At 41.9% G+C, this 20,604-nt stretch overlaps 1 protein-coding gene across 3 annotated transcripts in view; it reads left to right on the top strand.

Annotated features, from left to right (window-relative positions):
* ERICH6 (glutamate rich 6) overlaps nt 1-20,604 on the top strand; it is a 110,400-nt gene that overhangs the window by 34,546 nt on the left and 55,250 nt on the right. For all 3 annotated transcript variants that reach the window (XM_075864003.1, XM_075864005.1, XM_075864004.1), the window contains 3 exons: nt 2,982-3,049; nt 6,648-6,799; nt 13,266-13,351. In XM_075864003.1, coding sequence (XP_075720118.1) covers nt 2,982-3,049; nt 6,648-6,799; nt 13,266-13,351 — 306 coding nt within the window. The remainder of the gene's footprint in view (nt 1-2,981; nt 3,050-6,647; nt 6,800-13,265; nt 13,352-20,604) is intronic.

Below are 20,604 nucleotides of genomic sequence, written 5' to 3'. Positions count from 1 at the left end.
GTGCCCGATGGCAAAGATCAAAATGCCCGATCCCCCATTATGGTGAAAGGTTTTGCCACCAAGGACAGAAGTGCCTGGTGTAGTTTCCCCCTCCATTCTCATTCCATGACCCCTTTTGCACAGTTTCTCTCTACCCAGTAACAAAGAGGATGAGACCAACCAAGACTAGGTCTGCTCCCTCCAAGGGCACCTTTGCAGCCACATGGTCTGCCTGTAGGATGTATGTATGTACGCTCATTTAGATAATATATGATTGTATGCTTGTACGTTCACCAAAGTTTATGTGGACGCAACTTCATTTATTACCAGTGAAATCTATCAGTAATTAAAGGGGTGGTCCAGTTCAGAAAACCTATTCTTAGTTAATAGAGGGGTCCTCTGTATGGGATCCTCAGAGTGGTTACAAAGAGTGGCCCATTTGCCAAGACATTTGTGCCCCCTTCCTTCCTACCATTTCTGCGCTGCCCGGGAAAGATCTTCTGAAGGCTGTGACACAAAGAACCCCACACCTGTGGTCAGTACCCACGGTCACCACCCATTATGGCAGCCTGTCTATTCTCTGCAATGGCAAGACCTTCAAAGCAGCCATAGTCCCCAGCTGTTTTTAAAGCAGTTAGTCCCCACATTTGTTTTATCTCCAGCCGGGAAAGCTAGTCACTGGAACTTCCCCGGGGTATCCCGAGTGAGATAAATATCACATATGGCCAGTTACGTCACTGGGACTACCCCAGGGAAGCTCCAGTGATGTAAATGTCCATATACGGGCCATTACATCACTGGGGCTACTCTTAGGAAGACTCAGTGAAGTAGCTTTCGTGGGCAGAGATAAAAATCAGACGGGGACTCCAGCTGCTTTAAAGGGAAGGTGTCATGAAATTATTTTTTTTTTATCCAATTGCTTTTAGTATGATATTAAAATAAATTTTATTTATTTGTGTTCTTGTGTTCTACTTTTTAGTTTTTTCTTACTTTTACTTCTCTATGGGGGCTGCCATTTTTTTTTTCATCTCTGTATGTGTCGATTAACGACACATACAGAGATGGAATACGGCACATACAACCCCATAGGGAATGCGAACGGGAGCCGTTCCATTCACTACAGCGTACGCCATCTGTGTGGGAACGGTGCATGCGCCGCTCCCTCACAGACCAAAAGGAAGGCCTTTGGCAGAGCGAAATCCGGCGCCATTTTCATGTGGACCGAAAGCCGCGGCCGGACAGTAAGATGACGACTTCCGGCCGCGGGTTCCAGCCATATGTTCAAGGAAGCGAAGGCGCAAGGAATAGGACTGGAGGCGGCAGCGGCGGCAGGAGCGGGTAAGTTATGTTCGTGTATGTGATGTGTGTTTTATGTTCATGTATGTTTGTGTTATACTGTCTGCTGAGCACTGTATCTAATCCTCCTATGCTGTGCAGTCGCTCAGAAAATGGCAGCACACAGTGTAGGAGGTTTGATGATTCAAACCCCCTCCTTCTCCTGGCACTAGCCAGAATAAGGGAGGGGGGATTGTGTGAGGACACTAGAGAGTGTGTCTAACCCAAATTTGCAGCATAAAGCAATGAGGTTGCTTTACCACATTGACCATGCTGCAATTTTGGGAAGTGCTCCCTCTAGTGCCCAGCACATGGAAATGTTATAAGTTAGAATCTAATTTATAATATTTCCTGACTTGTGAAAAAAATAAAAACATTAAAACAATGTGTAATCACGCAAATAATAATTGTTTAACTAAAAAAAAACAAAAAACATTTCTAGCGACACATTCCCTTTAAAGGTCTTGTCGTCATGGTGGATAGTCGGTCTGCTAAGCGGTTGGTGAGTGGTGACTGAGGGTGGTGCATGATGACCACGGGTGTGGGGTTCTTTTTAAATCACAGTCTTCGGGACAGATTTGCTGGACAAGGCAGCGCAGCCCTGGCAGGGCACAAAGGCTAGTGCAAATGAGTCAGGGGGACACAATAGAGGAGTGACATCTGGCTCAGGATCGCAGTGTGGCCATCCAAACACTCCCCCTGTTGTTGGGGACGTTCCAGTGATAACTGTCCATATATATGGACAATTACGTTACTGGAGCTACCCAATGTATAGCTTTAATGGTGGCCTGTGACGGATGCCATAAAATGGCATCCGTCTCCCATAGGCTCCCATGTTAAAAAAAAGTATACCGTGTGGTACACGTATTTTCCAGGGGTATGGAAAAGCATAGTCTACTACGCCATTCCATTCTTCAAAAAGGTAAATATACGTCTACCAACCCGACAGAGGCCAAAGGACATTCTTTTGGCCTGCGCCAGGATAATGGTGCTTGGGCCCTATGGACATATTTAGCATATATGTCTATAAACGGACATCGCAAACATAATGTAAACAGGGCCTTACAGCCAAATTTCACCACAGATTATAACTGATCACTAGGGGTACAGCAGAGGGACACTTTGTGATAAGCTCATTGTCAAGGGACCTTCTACCAAGTACAGGTTGTCCAACATACAGTAGAGATTGTTAACATACAAAATGCAAAAAGGTCCAGAGATTCAAACCTAAGTGGACATCAACAGCAAAGAAATAAGATCTCAAGTCATGAGAGAACATACCTCATTAACAAATTAAGTGCCTCCACGACCGAGCCTCTTCTAGTTAAATGCAACGTTGTAATAGGTGCTACATGTATATTTGTTAGCAATGACAGAACGGGCATTGAAAGGAAACCCCAATTACCAACTAGTCAGTGTTGTTCTTATGATCTTATATAAAAAAGACTTGAGATAAAGTAGTGAAAGGGCTAGGTTCTTGTTATAGTGTGTTCAAAACCTGTGGTCAATTTGTGTTTTAGTGACAAAACGGCATGGTTTTCCTGTAATTTTGCAAAAATCGCAGCAAAAAACACGATTTGACCGTGACTTGGGAACACACTAACTTATATGATCTCATTGATTAAAAAAAGTACTATATTTCTAAATTAAGTATTATTCCTTCTCAGGCTAAGAGAAAGACACATGGCAAAAGTCTTTGAATCAATGGTGACAGAGCCATCAACTATTAATGAATGTAAGGGCAAGAGATTATACTTTGTCTTATAAATCTTTCACTGATGTCATTAGATTTGGCTGTGTGTATATATGTGTGTATATATATATATATATATATATATATATATATATATATATAGTACTGTGCAAAAGTTTTAGACAGTTGTGGAGAAATGCTACAAAGTAAGACTTCTTTCAAAATTAAAAGTGTTAATAGTTTTTTTTATCAATTAATAAAATGCAAAGTGAACGAACAGAAGAGAAATCTAAATCAAGTCAATATTTAGTGTGACCACCCTTTGCCTTCAAAACAGCATAAATTCTTCTCAATAGGTACACTTGCACACAGTTTTTGAAGGAACTCGGCAGGGATGTTGTTTTAAACATCTTGGAGATCTAACCACAGATCTTCTGTGGATGTAGGCTTCCTCAAATCCTTCTGTCTTTTCATGTAATCCCAGACAAACTCAATGTTATTGAGATCAGGGCTCTGTGGGGGCAATATCATTACTTCCAGGGCTCCTTGTTTTTCTTAATGCTGAAGATAGTTCTTAATGACATTGGCCGTATGTTTGGGGTCGTTGTCCTGCTGCAGAATAAATTTGGAGCCAATCAGACACCTCCCTGATGGTATTGCATGATGGATAGGTTTCTGCCTTTATTTCTCAGCATTAAGGACACCATTAGTCCAGACCAAATCCCCAAATCCGTTTACTGAAATGCAGCCCTAAACTTGCAAGGAACCTCAACCATGCTTCACTGTTGCCTGTAGACACTCATTATTGTACCGCTCTATAGCCCTTCGGTGAACAAACTCCCTTTTGTTACAACTTTTTCATGCATAGTTGAGTCTCTTCGCCTTGTTTCCACGTCGAAGGTATGGCTTCTTGGGCGCAATTCTTCCATGAAGACCACTTCTGGCAAGACTTCTCCGAACAGTAAATGGTTATACCTGGGTCCCACTGGTTTCTGACAGTTCTGAGCTGAGGGCACTGCTGGACATCTTCTAAATTAGAAAGGAAGTAAGCATGATGTGTCTTTGATATGCTGCACTAAGTTTTTTAGGACGACCACTGCGTCTACAGTCTTCAACATTGCCCATTTCTTTGTGCTCAAAAGAGCTTGAACAGCATATCTTGATTCCCCTGTCTGCTTTAAAATCTTTGCCTGGGAGAGACCTTGCTGATGCAGTATAACTACCTTGTTTCTTGTTACTGTGCTAAGTCTTGCCATGGTGGACCTGTGACATGACACTGTCTTCCACAACCTCACCTTTGTGGCAGGGTTCGGCTGTTTCTCACCCAATTTTAAGCCTCCTACACTGCTGTTTCTTTTACAGTATATGATAATGATGATCATTATCACCTGTTTGGTATGATTGGTTAATCATACACCTGACTATAATCCTACAAAATCCATGACTTTGTTCAAATGTACCTAAAATAAATGAATGCTGTTTTGAAGGCAAAGGGTGGTGACACCAAATATTTATATGACAAAACCGATAAAAACAAGGGGACATATACAAAAACACCGAAAAAGGCCATACTTGCAAATGAACACAGCCAGGTCGGAAACGCTGATGGAGGAGAGTGAGGCACTTCACTTATTACTGCCCCCTATATTTCACTCATAGTATTACACTTGCACATACACTATTCTTTTCTTACTACACATCCCATGCACCACACACCACTCCCCTCAAGACTAGTAGGAGTAGCTATTATTATTTAAAGCACCTGCTCACTCTCCTCCATCAGCGTTTCCTGGCTGTGTCCATTTGCAAGTATGGCCTTTTTCGGTGTTTTTGTATATGTCCCCTTGTTTTTATCGGTTTTGTCTGTGCATCAGAAACATTCAGTTCCAGTTAAGGAGTTAGGGACTCGCAAGTCTGGGGATCCTTGTCGTGGATTGCGAGCTTGCGTCCTTTTGGCCAAAATTATCACTAATACCCCAGGTATTTTTCATTATTACGTATATTCGCTTCTCTTGGACACAGCCGGGTCTTTGATGCTGGAAGAGCATGGTGTGTTGTTGTTTGGCATAGCAAGCAGGGTAGCCCACTCTATGAACTATCAAGGCGTCACAAATAGGCTTCTACCTGGCTATACACGTTGTGCCTCATGACGTACACACTATCCCTCCATGTTTCACACACTTACACCCCATTATTCATTTATTTCTATTGAGGCACTTCACTTATTACTGCCCCCTATATTTCACTCATAGTATTATACTTGCACATACACTATTCTTTTCTTACTACACATCCCATGCACCACACACCACTCCCCTCAAGACTAGTGGGAGTAGCTATTATTATTTAAAGCACCTGCTCACTCTCCTCCATCAGCGTTTCCGACCTGGCTGTGTCCATTTGCAAGTATGGCCTTTTTCGGTGTTTTTCAAATATTTATATGATTTAGATTTCTCTTCTGTTCATTCACTTTGTATATTGTTAATTCGATAAAAAAAAACTATTAACACTTCTATTTTTGAAAAGCATTCTGACTTTGCAGCATCTTTTCACAAGTGCCTAAAACTTTTGCACAGTACTGTATATATATATATATATATATATATATATATATATATATATATATTAAAAATCTATCTAATATCTATCTATCTAGCTAATATCTATCTATGTAATGTCTATCTCTATCACTTTATCTGTATCTTTTCTTCCTTTTTATAAAATATGTTACAGATTATGGTCTAGCTCCCACATAACACATGTTTCCCTTTGCAGGTCTAAAATTAGATGGGTTTTAATCCTTAACATGGCCAGGGGAAGTGTGTGCCCAGCTGTAGCCTTATTTACACGCTGCCTGTGTTTCAGGCTATAAAAAAGCTTTATCCTCAGGATTATGTGACTATTACAAGAAGGATCTGTGTATAATGGACTGTAGCCTGCAATATTTATTTTGTTTGGATGGCTGATAAATTGCTTTGCTGATACTAGTAAATGAGTCAGTGCTTTATTAGTGCCATAATGCACTAACTTGCTTTATATTCCTTTTATTGTGCAAGTACATGATACAATTAGGTCCCTAGTTTTGAGTGCCTCTCATTGTTCTATAAATATACAGTAATCTGCCTGTGCCACACAGTAATCGCTGCATGCCCTGTATTATAGTGGGATCCGTTATGACCAGAAACTAGCAATCTCCATACATTACCGTATCTAGAGGTTTTAAATAAGTGAGCCCAGGAGTCCAACTTCCTCTGCCCTCACAGTGTAATTGACACGTTCATAGAGGGAAAGCTGTCAATCACTCCATTCTGCGTTGACACGCTGTTATTACACCAGTATAGAACATCAAATAATGTAAAACTTTATATATGACTGAGCTCAAATTTCCTCCTCCCTATATTTTACAGTCCTCAGGTAGGGCAGAATAGTAAATGTGACAGGTTTAAAGAGATGAATGTTACCTGCTTGCTTTAGTATCTCCAAGTAAGCGCATGTAAAAGCCTGAACACTTATTAATAAATGTATTAAAACCCAATTATCATATAACCGTGCATTTTACACTTAAATGTATGCGTCTGTATGTTACATGAGAATGTATAGAGCTATTTACAGTATTTGACTTTTTACCTCTTAACGGCAGATGGAAGACCGATGAAAACCATTTCCTACCAGCTTTCTGGTGCCCCTCCTGCAGGAGACAGCTGGACAATTCCTCCAGAAAATGAAGATGGAATAACTGTTGCAGAATCTTCTGATCAAGAGCCAACGCTATATGACTTTACTAGTGATACGGTAATGCCTATAATCTGCCTTAAAATATTATTTTCATCATTTATCCATTACTTGTAACATTCAAGGTCTGTTCATTAAATAACAATTTAAAAAAATATATTAGCTGCATAAAAAAAAACTGTTGTTGCTATTTTATCTAGAACCAGTTAGGCCTAATTCACACGAGCGTATTTCACGTCCGTGTTACGCGCGTGAAAATAACGCACATCATACGGACCAATGCAAGTCAATGGGGCCATTCAGACATTCAGTGTTATTCACGCAGCGTGTGTCCGCTGCGTGAAACTCACTGCATGTCCTATACTTGTGCGTTTTTTTGCGCATCACGCACTCATTGAAATCAATGGGTTCGTGAAAATCACGGGCAGCACATCGACGCAACAGTTGCTAAAGAAATGATGAGAAAAAGAAAACCACCTCCTTCAGTTTATTTTGCTGACATAAAAAACGCGCAACATACGGATGACATACGCGCGTAAAAGACGCTGACAAGCACCATGCACTGATGTCACATGGAACTGCAATGCAGGAAAAACTCTGCGTTTTTTACGTGCGCAAAACAGACACGTTCGTGTGAATAAGGCCTTAGTAAGTGGATTCATGACAATATCTGACATTTCATGATAAAAGCATGCTAATGCCGCTTAGTGCTCATTGCCATTTCACGAAGTGTTCGTTTAGACGAGGCGTAAAATTCCGCTGCGGAGCATAGGCTGCGGAGCGGAATTTGGTGTCCGCAGCATGCTCTGTCTGTTGCGGAGCAGTGGCGGACTCATGGCGGAATTTCTCCATTGACTTCAATGGAGATTCTAAATTCCGCAATGAAGTCCGCAGCTGTCATGCACATGTTATGTGTGCTGCGGATGCGTCTTGCTTTTTTGCCATGACATTTCTTCATTCTGGCTGGACCCATGTATTTCTAGGTCTACAGCCAGACTGAGGAAGTCAATGGGGCTCCCGTAATTACGGGAGCGTTGCTAGGAGACGTCAGTAAATAGTCACTGTCCAGGGTGCTGAAAGAGTTAAGCGATCGGCAGTAACTGTTTCTGCACCCTGGACAGTGACTACGATCTCAATATACAGCAACCTGTAAAAAAAATTGAAGTTCATACTTACCGAGAACTCCCTGCTTCTGTCTCCAGTCCGGCCTCCCAGGATGACGTTTCAGTCTAAGTGACGGCTGCAGCCAATCACAGGCCAATAACAGGCTGCAGCGGTCACATGGACTGCCGCGTCATCCAGGGAGGTCGGGCTGGATGCCGAAGGAGGGACGCGTCACCAAGACAACGGCCGGTAAGTATGAATTTCTTTGACTTTCACAAGGGAAAGTGCTGTCCCTTCTCTCTATCCTGCACTGATAGGGAGAAGGGAAGTACTTTTACCGCAGTCCGCAGCAGCTAGTCCGCATCAATTTACTGCACATTTTGTGCAGATCCGCAGCAGAATCTGCAACGCAGATTCTGTGCGGCATTGATGCGGACAGTTGCGGAGGAAATCCGCCACGTGTGGCCATGCCCTAACTTAACCCCTTAATGACGCAGCCTAGTTTGGGCCTTAAGGCTCAGAGCCCATTTTTCAAATCTGACATGTGTCACTTTATGTGGTAATAACTTTGGAATTCCTTTATTAATCCAAGCGATTCTGAAATTGTTTTCTTGTGACACATTGGACTTTATGTTAGTGGTAAAATTTGGTCGATACATTCAGTGTTTATTTGTGAAAAATAGCAAAATTTACAGAAAATGTGAAAAAAAAATGCAGTTCTCTGAATTTAAATGTAGCTGATTGTAAGGCAGATGGTTATACCACACAAAAGAGTTACTAATTAACATTTCCCATATGTCTACTATATGTTGACATTGTTTTTTGAACATTTATTTATTTTTCCAGGACGTTACAAGGCTTAGAAGATAAGCAGCAATTTCTCATATTTTCAAGAAAATTTCAAAAGCCGTTTTTTTATGTACCAGTTCAGTTCTAAACTGGCTTTGAGGGGCCTATATATTGGAAACCTCCATAAAACATACCATTTAAAAAACTGCACCCTTCAGAGTATGTAAAACAGAATTTAGAAAGTTTCTTAACCCTTTAGACGTTTTTACAGGAATTAAAGCAAAGTGGAGGTGAAATTTGCAAATTAAATTTTTCTCTCAGAAAATAAATTTTAATCAATTTTTTTCTGCAACATAGAAGGTTTTACCAGAGAAACACAACTAAATATTTATTGCCAAGATTCTGCAGTTTTTAGAAATATCCCACACGTTGCCCTAGCGTGCTACTGGACTAAAACACAGGCCTCAGCAAAGGAGCACCTAGTGAATTTTGGGGCCTCTTTCTTTATTAGAGTATATTTTGGGCACCATGTCAGGTTTGAAGAGGTCTAGTGGTGCCAAAACATAGGAAACAACCCGAAAAAGAACCGATTTTGGAAACTACACCCCTCAAGGAATTAATTTACAGGTGTTGTGACCATTTTGACCCCATAGTTTTTTCACAGAACGTATTTGAATTGGGCTGTGAAATTTAAAAGAAGATTTTTTAATAATATGTCACAAAATGTCAAAATATCAAAATGTCTTAATATCACAAGGAATAAAATACCCCCATTTTATTGTGCAATTTCTCCTGAGTGTGGCAATACCCCATTTGTGGTGATAAACTGCCATTTGGGCCCATGAGAGGGCTCAGAAGAGAAAAGAAGGAGCTCCAGCATGTGTTGTTTGGAGTCCAGATTTTGCTGGATTGGTTTTCGGGTGCCATGTCGCATTTGCAGAGCCCCAGAGGTTTCAGAGCAATGGAAACCCACCAGAAGTGACCCCATTTTGGAAATTACACTCCTCAAGGAGTTCATTTATGGGTGTTGTGACCATTTTGACCCCACAATTTTTTCACAGAACTTATTTGAATTCGGCTGTAAAATAAATAATTTTTTTTTTCAATAATATGTAATTTTTGCTCAAAATTTCTTATTTTCACAAGAAATAAAATACCCCATTTTGTTTTCACAATTTCTCCTGAATGTGGCAATACCCCATTTATGGTGATAAACTTGCGTTTGGGCCCATGGGAGTGCTCAGAATGGAAGGAGCGCTATGTGTTCTTTGGAGTCCAAATTTGCTGGATTGGTTTTCGGGTGTCATGCTGCATTTGCAGAGCCCCAGAGATATCATAGCAATGAAAATCCACCAGAAGTGAACCCATTTCGGAAACTACACCCATTAAGTCATTTATTATGGGGTGCACTGAGTATTTTGACCCAAATGTGTTTTTTACTAGAAAATAATGTGCAGTGGATTTCCCACTGATATGCCATTTTGGTGCACAATATGTTATACCCAGCTTTTGCCACTGAAGACAATTATCTCATAAACTATTAAGCGGGTTTTCCCAGGTATATCGATGACATATATATGTGGACATAAACTGCTGTTTGGGCACGCTGTAGGGCTCAGAAGGGAGGGAGCGCCACTTGGATTTCGCAGCGCGGATTATGCTTGGTAGTAGTTCTGTTTGGGCTTTTACTGGTGTTTCAGTTTATAATCTGTGAGGAGTACATCAGGATATATGTACACTGTGCTGAGTACATCAGGGTAAATGTGAACTGTGCGGAGTACATCAGGGTATAATAAGAGAGTATAATAATGCGGTAAATAAATAATAATCCACAGACGTGTGGCCAGTGTCGCACTGATAAATGGTGCCAGATCTCTTTTGGAACACATTCTGCACCTTTTGTATCGCCATATTTTTTCCATTGGAGCTGTGTGAGGGCTTATTTTTGTGGGACAATCTGTCATTTTCATGGGTACCAATTTGGGCTATATGCGTCTTTTTGATTTGCTTTTATTCTATTTTTTAAGAGGCGTGACTAAAAAACAGCAATTCTACTATTGTTTTTTATTCACTTTTTACAGCGTTCACCGTGCGCTATAAATGTCATATTCATTTTATTGTGCGGGTCGATACGATTACGGCGATACCAAATATATATAATTTTTTTTATGTTTTATGGCATTTGCACAATAAAATCCTTTTTTTTTTTTTTTTTTTTTAAATCATTGACTTTTTGTGTTGCCTTATTCTAAGAGCCATAACTTTTTTATTTTTCTATCAAGAAATCTGTGTGAGGGTTTGTTTTTTGAGTAACGAACTGCAGTTTTGATCAGTACTATTTTTGGGTACATGGGACTTTTTGATCTCTTTTTATTCCATATTTTGGGAGATAAAGTGACCAAAACATAGCAATTCTGGTATGGTTTATTACAAAAAAAAAATTACGGCGTTCACCGCACGGGATAAATAACAAAATACTTTTATAGTTCAGGCTGTTACGGACGTGGCGATACTAATTATGTATAGTTTATTTATTTTTTTATTTGTTTAACAATAAAGGACTTGATAAGGGAAAAGGGGCGATTTTTTACTTTTATTACCTTTTAACTTTTATTTTTTTATTTTCTACAACTTTTTTTTTGTCCCACTAGGGGACTTAAAGAGGCTCTGTCACCAGATTATAAGTGCCCTATCTCCTACATAATCTGATCAGTGCTGTAATGTAGATAACAGCAGTGGTTTTTATTTTGAAAAACGATCATTTTTGAGCAAGTTATGAGCTAGTTTAGATTTATGCTAATGAGTTTCTCAATGGACAACTGGGCGTGTTTTTACTTTTTACCAACTGGGTGTTGTACAGAGGAGTGTATGAGGCTGACCAATCAGTGACTAATCAGCGTCATACACTTCTCATTGTTCCAGCCCAGCATGATCCACAGGACAGTGTGATTGTGCAGTGAAAGAAGTAAACACACCCAGTTGCTAAAAACACAATACACGCCCAGTTGGAAATAAGAGAAAACACGCCCAGTTGTCCATTAGAAAGGCTCATTTGCATAAATAGAAAATTGCTCATAACTTAGCCAAAAATTATCGTTTTTCAAAAAAAACAAACGTTACTGTTCTCTACATTGCAGTGCCGATCACATGCAATAGGAGATAGGGATTTGATAATCTGGTGACAGAGCCTCTTTAAAGGCAGGAAGCCCTGATTGCTATTCTAATACACTGCACTACATGCGTAAAAAAATATACACTATAACTCGAAATCAGGCAAACAAAGTTACTCAGCATTTTGTGTAAATTCTCAAATAATACTATGTTATAAGTTACATGAAAATCCCCAATATCTCATCTTTGGAGGACATTTCTCCCCCCTGTTACCCTCTCCCTCTATTTAGATTATACCCCTGCCTTTATGTGTGCTTTTTAAATAACTATATTTACAAGGCGTGATGTTGGCTGAATTTAGCGCTTTGTCGTGAGATATGTAGTCTGCATTCGCTCCACTGACAGGTCCCTGCACACCCTTTTCTGTTGCTATACCAGTACTATGAAAACATTTTTGATGATTGCTTACTACTATAAGGAATTTGCATGCCTTGTCTTTCTCTTGTGGTGTTCTATTTTGAAAAATAAATAAAAACGCTTTAAAAGCAAATTTCAGACTTTGCATATTGTTCTTTGCAAATGGAGTGCACAATGAACGGCATTATTAGTATCTGGCAGCTGTGACTACACTGGATCTGCACGCTTTCGGCCTTATGCATTATAACTGCTCTAATCACTGATTTCGCTTTCTAACCAGCTGTGGATAAACAAATATTAGTATTGGGATTGGTTGCTATGGGCTACACTGACATGTTTTGCTAAAACAGTTTTTTACGTGAGGGCTGATAGCGCAAGCGCCACTTAGCCCTAATTTGCATGGCCGTGTTCGGTCCATGATATATGCGGCCAACGTACGTGAATAAGGCCCTATGCACACGACCCCTTTTTTGTGGCCGCAATTCATCTGCATTTTTGCCGATAAATTACAGCCCCATTTTTTTCTATGGCCCCATGCACACGACTGTGATTTACATGGATCGGTGCAGGGGGGGACACAAATCCGAACTCAGGACAAGTCATTTTACTGTTCGGATTTTCTGATTTACCAATACTGGTGAATTGTTGTGGATCCTTGGGTCTGGATGACACAAATATGCGCAAAAAGGTTTTTTTGTAGTCCGACGGATCGCAACAGACCCGTGGTTTTGCGAACCGCAAAACTAATATGGTCGAGTGCATGAGGCCTAACAGTTCCATTCCTTCACATTTGATGGGAAAAGTTACCCTCCTCTGTTGGAGTCGGGAGTATATGGCGAATTAAACTTTAAAATATGTTTTTTTTTAAATAAAAGTATCTAATGGATGTAGAATGGATGTAGGATCTGGTGGTGTTGGTAGCGAAGAAGATCTGCTCACAATATAACATTCGATTACAAAATTTAAATACTGTATATCCTCATTCCGGTTATGCGGTAGGTGTGACTTTTCTGGATCATACTTCTTAAGTATAATAAAGCAATGGTGCAGTATTTGACTATAAATGCAATACACGGTAATGACACCATGAGATGCTTTATTTCAGATGCTGTCGGAGAGATTTGTTGAAAAATACTACAAGACAGGAAGGAAATTTCTTACAATTTTTCCAGATGGAACGGCACAGATTTTGTATCCTTTGTACTCCAAATGTTAACATTTTTATTATGACAAATGTCTTGTTAGTGTACAGACTTGACGTTTTCTCTGGTGTGTCTCATAATGGGCATCAGCACACTAGATGAAGTGTTTAAGTCATTGAGCATTATTAATATTTGTGCATTGGCTTTGCTTGGATGGCTTCAGCTTTTTCATATTTCATATTCATATTTCATATTTCTCATATTTCATATTTATTTGTTTCATGTGAATTGTGGAAATATCAAATAGGAAGCAATAGGTAGAAGTGTGATCATTAGGATATATTAACACAGGATGGTGATGCTTTTAATATGCAGATATTTGCACGTGGTTTTACTATGGACTACAATCATGGTAAACTGCAGCTAGAAACACATGAATTTACATGCAGGTTGTCATAGTGCATCAATGGTACAGACGTACTATTACCGCCCTGTGTTTTCCTCTTTAATGGAGAGCGAGTGCCATAGTAAAATAAAGTACAATATATGTAAGATTTCCTTTGCCTCCACAGTTACACAAAATAACACTGAATGCAAGTTCATGGATGTAGGCAGGTTTTAGCATTTGTCCTGTTGACAGATGCTTTTGGGAGTTATACATTGCATACCAATGAATACTTTGCAGTTTTCCGTCCTTTCAGCTCACACAATTACCCAATGTGACAGAACCATCTCATGGTGAGATCTGCTTTTGTGGCACCTAGTTGGAGTTAATGTGAAGAAAGTGGTTTGTTTTATAAGTAAAACATTCTCAAGGATCCCTGCTGTGAAAGAAATGTTTAGATTCAGATCATAGCTGTCTTTTATTGTCTTTGAGTAAATGCATTTCCTGTAACAAACAATTTAAAAAGCATACATACTGTATTATAGAGGCAGCTACGAAACTATTATGGGACCCCAACTAGTTTGTCCCCATCCTATTTGCCCTTGAGTGGCCTGAACCTGCTTATCCTTTTTCCTCAGCTTTCACAAACAAATGGAGTTAGAACATGGGATGATACAGGGGTTAAAAGGGGCAGGAGGTCTAGGCCCTCCTGGTCAAGAGGGTCAATCGGCAGATGGCAATAGGGATAATACAAGGGTTAAAAGGGGCAGGAGGTCTAGGCCCTCCTGGTCAAGAGGGTCAATCGGTGCATGGCAAAAGGGTTGATACAAGGGTTAAAAGGGGCAGAAGGTCTAGGCACTCCTAGTCAAGAGGGTCAACCGGAACATGGCAAAAAACTAAATGTAGCCGTTACTCCTCAATGAAAACATGCAAATGTGCATTCATGTACATAAGTTGAGCTTTATCTGTAAAAATAAGGCAATTAGATATTTGAGCTTTAGAATCATTTTTTGTGTCACTGTGGTAGTGTAAATCAGAATTAGAAAAGAAGCGGTGTGATACATTGTTTTCTCTAGTCCAATTGTGAATGTTCAGACAGTTGCAAAAAATAGAAAGTTATGTTTCACTTTAGGATAGTAATTTTCCCAACATGCCTTTTATTTGGAGACACTTTACATTAAAGAGGCTCTGTCACCACATTATAAGTGCCCTATCTCCTATATAAGGAGATCGGCGCTATAATGTAGGTGACAGTAATGCTTTTTATTTAAAAAAACGATCTGTTTTCACCACTTTATTAGCGATTTTAGATTTATGCTAATGAGTTGCTTAATGCCCAAGTGGGCGTGTTTTTACTTTAGACCAAGTGGGTGTTGTACAGAGGATTGTATGACGCTGACCAATCAGTGACCAATCAGCGTCATGCACTCCTCTCCATTCATTTAGTCAGCGCATAGGGATCCTTTTAGATCGCTATGTGCTGTCTTATACTAACACATTAACAATACTGAAGTGTTTAGACAGTGAATAGACATTCCCCGGGATGTCTATTCACAATCTCTGCACTTCGTTACTGTTTCTGTGGTAGTTACAGCAGAGCAAGCGTAATCTCGTTGTAACCTGTCATCTACAGCGTAATCTCGCGAGATTACGCTTCCTCTGCTGTAACTACCACAGAAACAGTAACGAAGTGCAGGGATTGTGAATAGGCATCCCGTGGAAAGTCTATTCAATGTCTAAACACTTCAGTATCGTTAATGTGTTAGTATAAGACAGCACATAGCGATCTAAAAGGATCCCTATGCGCTGATTGGTCAGCGTCATACACTCCTCTGTACAACGCCCACTGGGTCTAAAGTAAAAACACGCCCACTTGGGCATTAAGACACTCATTAGCATAAATCTAAAATCGCTAATAAAGTGGTGAAAACAGATCGTTTTTTTTAAATAAAAAGCACTGCTGTCACCTACATTATAGCACCCATCTCCTTATGTAGTAGATAGGACACTCATAATGTGGTGACAGAGCCTCTTTAAGTTAAGCATGAGTTAGGACATTTTCAAACTGCCATAATGCAGGCACATTTTAGTGTCTGATTTATGGCCAGAATACCGAGACCTCCCTTGGGTCTTCTGAATCGAACATAGCTCACAATAGAAATAAAAAATACCTATATAGAACCAGACCTAACAATAAACGTTATGGTAAACGTCCACACATATCAAAGAAGAGCAAATAATAAATACCTATAACTGTATGTGAGGACAGATATTAGCACCCCTAAGGGAAAAATATAAAACCATGTACAACCAAAGAATTTTCAAAAAATATATAATCCTTTATTACAATAAATACAAGAACATGTTGGCCATCAAGACCTAAAAACCACAAACAATTAAAATATGCACAGTGGACAACATGAGATTTATTGACAAATGGCATATATACAATAAATCAGAAAATGCCAAACAAGAGTCATACTGACAGTCATGCCATAAATGTGTATAATCAAATAAATATATAGCAGAAGCCTGGAGCTGTATCTCCAGAAAGATATGCAAAGACTGAACAGTATAATATAGACCCTGGTCAAAAATGACATGCAAAAAGAACTAAGTAGCCAACACTGAGTAGTCAGTGTGAGTATGTAGGTATAGAAACCAGGAAATCACCTAAAGTCATAATAAGTCCCAGAAGCCATACCAACCAATATATTGCATGCCAGATCAATGAAAATGAATGTCCACAGCAGGAGCCCCGACGCGCGTTTCGCGGTAGCTTTTTCAAGGGGTACTCACAATAGAGTTCACAGTTACTTGACTGCCAGTGATTATATGTGTGCAGTATAACTGGAGAACTCAAAAATTCCTTGGTCTGACCACTGTTTTTTCTTCACGTGTCCTCTAGTTTGGAGGTCTGCAACTTTCTGTAGCTGTGTACATGTGCTTTGAAGAGGATCTGTCACTAGGTCATATAAGTTGAACTGCTTAAAGAGGATGTGTCACTAGTTTATTAATGCCCTATCTCCTAACCAATCTAATAGGCACTGTGATGTTGATAACTACAGTGTAATTGTTTTTTCAAAAACGTTTATTATTTGCAAAGTTATCAGCATTTTTCTAAATATGCTAATTTGGCTATACTTGCCAAATGGGAGGTTACTCTCTATTTTCACTCGGGCGGTGTAATGTTTTCTGTATGACGCTGTTCAATCAGTCCTTCTCTTCCCAGCCTAGAAACACAGCGTGATCTTATAGTATACAGATTCCATTCCCAACTGTGTTATCAACTGGTGATATCTCCAGTTGTTTCACAGCTACCGTGTTTCCCCGATAGTAAGACACCCCCGATTGTAAGACGTATCGGGGGTTTCAGGGGGGTCAGCTAATATAAGCCGTACCCCGAAAGTAAGACATATGTCTTACTTTCGGGGAAACACGGGGGTATTGCCGCCTCCTGCCCACTTCCGCGCCGCCCCCCTCTCCATACGTCGCCGCGCCGTCCCCTGCACTTGTCAATGCCGCCTCCTGCTTAAAATACGGTAATGCACACAGTATTAGGGGGGATTCACACGAGCGTGATTTGGCAGCGTGTAGACCGCGTGGTTTTTGCGCGGCACGCAATGCCCTATAGAAGTCTATGGGGCAGTACACACAGTCCGTGTATTTTGCGCAGCGTTTGTTCGCTGCGCAAAATACGCGACAGGTTCAATAACTCTGCGTATTTCACGCATCACGCACCCATTGAAGTCAATGGGTGCGTGAAAACCAGGCAGGTCGCACGGAAGCTCTTCCGTGCGAACTGCGTGTTTGCGCAACAGCTGTCAAAAGGATGAATGGAAACAGAAAAGCACCACGTGCTTTTCTGTTTCCAAGCATCCAAACGGAGTGTCTTTGCGAGGAGCGAACCCCGACAACCGAAGCTAACTTCACCGGGTTCGGCCAAACTCGTTTTGGCCGAACCCGGCCAAAACATTTCCGGTCCGCGACGTCGGAAGACATTCACTGTGGACAGTGACTTGCGATCCCAAAATCCCTGTAAAAAAAAATCGAAGTTCTAACTTACCGATTACTCCTGTCTCCTTCCTGCAGTCCGACCTCCCGGGATGACACTTCAGTTCAAGTGACAGCTCCAGCCAATCACAGGCCAAGCACAGGCTGCAGCCAATCACAGGCTGCAGCGGTCACTTGGACTGCCGCGTCATCCAGGGAGGTGGGGCCCGATGTCAAGAGAGGCGCGTCACCAAGGACGCGTCACCAAGGCAACGGCCGGGAAGTTCTCGGTAAGTAGGAACTTTATCTTTTGACAATTTTTTTCCAATATAAGACATACCCCGAAAGTAAGACATAGTGGGGCTTTTGGGGATAAAAAGAAAGTAAGACACTGTCTTACTTTCGGGGAAACATGGTAGAACTACGATCCTGATGCCATATGGCAGATTAGAATCTCATCTTTCATATGCCACCGGAAATATGGCTGTTTGAAGTGATCCCCCTTCCCTCCAGCCTCAGTCTCTCAAACTGTGTGTGAAGCAGCTTCATGCTGATAGGACAGCATCAGAGGCTGTAAGGTACCTCCACCTCAGGAGAATCGCTGGTGTTGACACCCAGGGCCGACCTTAGGCCATGTTCAGACGTGGCAGAATTTTTCCGCTGAAAATGTTGCTGCAGATTCTTTGCAAATTTGCAGCAACATTTGCATATTTGACAGGTAATTCAGACGTTGCAGGTATCACAGCAGATTTGCTGCAGATTTCAGCCTTTCCAATGCAAATGCTAAAATCCGCAGTGAAATTCCGCTTCTTCTCCGCAACATAATGAGCATGCTACGGAGGGAAAATTCTGCACTGTAGCCTAAATTCCGCACAGTTATTTTCTGCAACGTCTGAACTAAGTTTCCTAAAAATTTATAGAAACAAATGTAAAAAACGGCTGCTGCAGAATTCCACTGCGGACTGTCCGCAGCGGAATTCAACAGCAATTCCGCCACGTCTGAATGTGCCCTTAGGGGTGTGCAACCTGTGCCATTGCACAGGGCGCATCACTCCAGGAGGTGGATGGGGCGCTGCACTGGCTCCCTTCCCCAGCTTTTTTCAGAAGGGCCTGGGCCCGGCAACTCAGCAGCTGTCTTTCTGCCTGGGCAGTTCTTCTCTCAGTGGCTGCTAGCGGCGGCACAGGCATGAGGACACCCGTGTCCATGCCCTCATGCCTGTGCCATGCCACATTAAATAATATGAAGGAGCGGAATCCCTGCGTGGCCGGGGATTTCGCTCATGGACAGAGCGTTTGATGTCTCTGTCCATATATGGACAGTGACATCAGAGGCAACTCCTGAAGCGGAATCCCCAGCCACAGCGTTGCCGACTCGGTGGCTGGCTCCAGGAGGAGCCCCTGATTTCACTGTCCATAAATGGACAAAGACGTCAGGGGCTTCTCCTGGAGTGGAATTCCCGGTCACAGTTTCGGCAACGCTGTGGATGGGGATTCCGCTTCAGGAGTTGCCTCTGAGGTCACTGTCCATATTTGGACAGAGACACCAAGAGCTTCGTCCAGGAGTGGAATCCCAAGCCACAGGGAGCTACAGTGGTGCTGTGTATAGGAAGGGGGTGCTATCTACAAGGGGGCTGAGTGGCACTACCTACTAGGGGGTGTCTGGCACTACCTACAAGGGGGCTGTGTGGCACTACCTACAGGGGGGTATGTGGCACTACCTACAGCGGGGTGGTACTACCTACAAGGGGGCTGTGTGGCACTATCTACAAGGGGGCTGTGGGGCACTACCTACAAGTGGGCTGCGGGGCACTACCTACAGGGGGGCTGTGTGGCACTACCTACAAGGGGGTGTCTGGCACTACCTACAAGGGGGCTGTGTGGCACTACCTACAGGGGGGTATGTGGCACTACCTACAGCGGGGTGGTACTACCTACAAGGGGGCTGTGTGGCACTACCTACAAGGGGGCTGTGGGGCACTACCTATAAGTGGGCTGCGGGGCACTACCTACAGGGGGGCTGTGTGGCACTACCTACAAGGGGGCTGTGTGGCACTACCTACAAGGGGGCTGTGTGGCACTACCTACAAGGAAGATGTGTGGCACTACCTACAGGGGGCTGTGTGGCCCTATTTACAACAGGGCTGTGTGGCACTACCTACAAGGGGCTGTGTGGCACTACCTACAAGTGGCTGTGTGGCACTATACATGGGGAATCTGTGAGTGGCGGGCTGATGGTCATTTTAGTGAGAGTGGGTGGTTGATTGATTGATTGACTTCAAGTGGTTTCCACCTCTGAACTCCAATTGAAATTAATAGGAGGCAGAAAATACCTGCGGCGCTCGTTTGGAGTGCTTTTTTGCCTGCGTATTTTGCATTAGCTTCAACGGTTTCGAAAAACGTAAAAAAATACATCAAATAACGCTGTCAATTCAAAATCTGTCTCAAAATTCCTCAAGGAATTTTGAGGTAGATTTTTTCTGCCTTACAAAAAACGCTGTGCGAACATACCCTATGAGTGTAGTGCTTGTTTTTAGCACTAAACAATTTTTGGTAGGGGTGCCCTGGGGAATTTTTGCTTTTCCAGGGGTGCCTCGAGTCCAAAAATGTTGGGAAACTCTGTATTAGGCTACAGGATCACTCTGGCCTACGCAAGGATCCGTCGTCGGTGTTGTTGTGTTGAGCAGCTGAGTTCGTCGTGGGAACGGGGCCTAGGTGAGTACAATTTTTTTGGGGGGGCACTGTCTACAAGGGGGAGGTGGGAGCTTATGGCACTGCCTACATGGGGGAGGTGTGGGGCTGTATGGCACTGTTTACAAGGGGGAGGTGGATGTCTGTATGACACTGTCTACAAGGGGAAGGTGGGGGACTGTATGGCACTGTCTATAGGGAGGAGGTGGGGGATTATGGCACTGTCTACAAGGAGG

Source organism: Rhinoderma darwinii, chromosome 4, assembly GCF_050947455.1.
Source record: "Rhinoderma darwinii isolate aRhiDar2 chromosome 4, aRhiDar2.hap1, whole genome shotgun sequence".
NCBI lineage: Eukaryota > Metazoa > Chordata > Amphibia > Anura > Rhinodermatidae > Rhinoderma > Rhinoderma darwinii.
The sequence above is the reverse complement of the archived record's forward strand: the minus strand, read 5'-3'. Positions and strand labels throughout refer to the sequence as shown.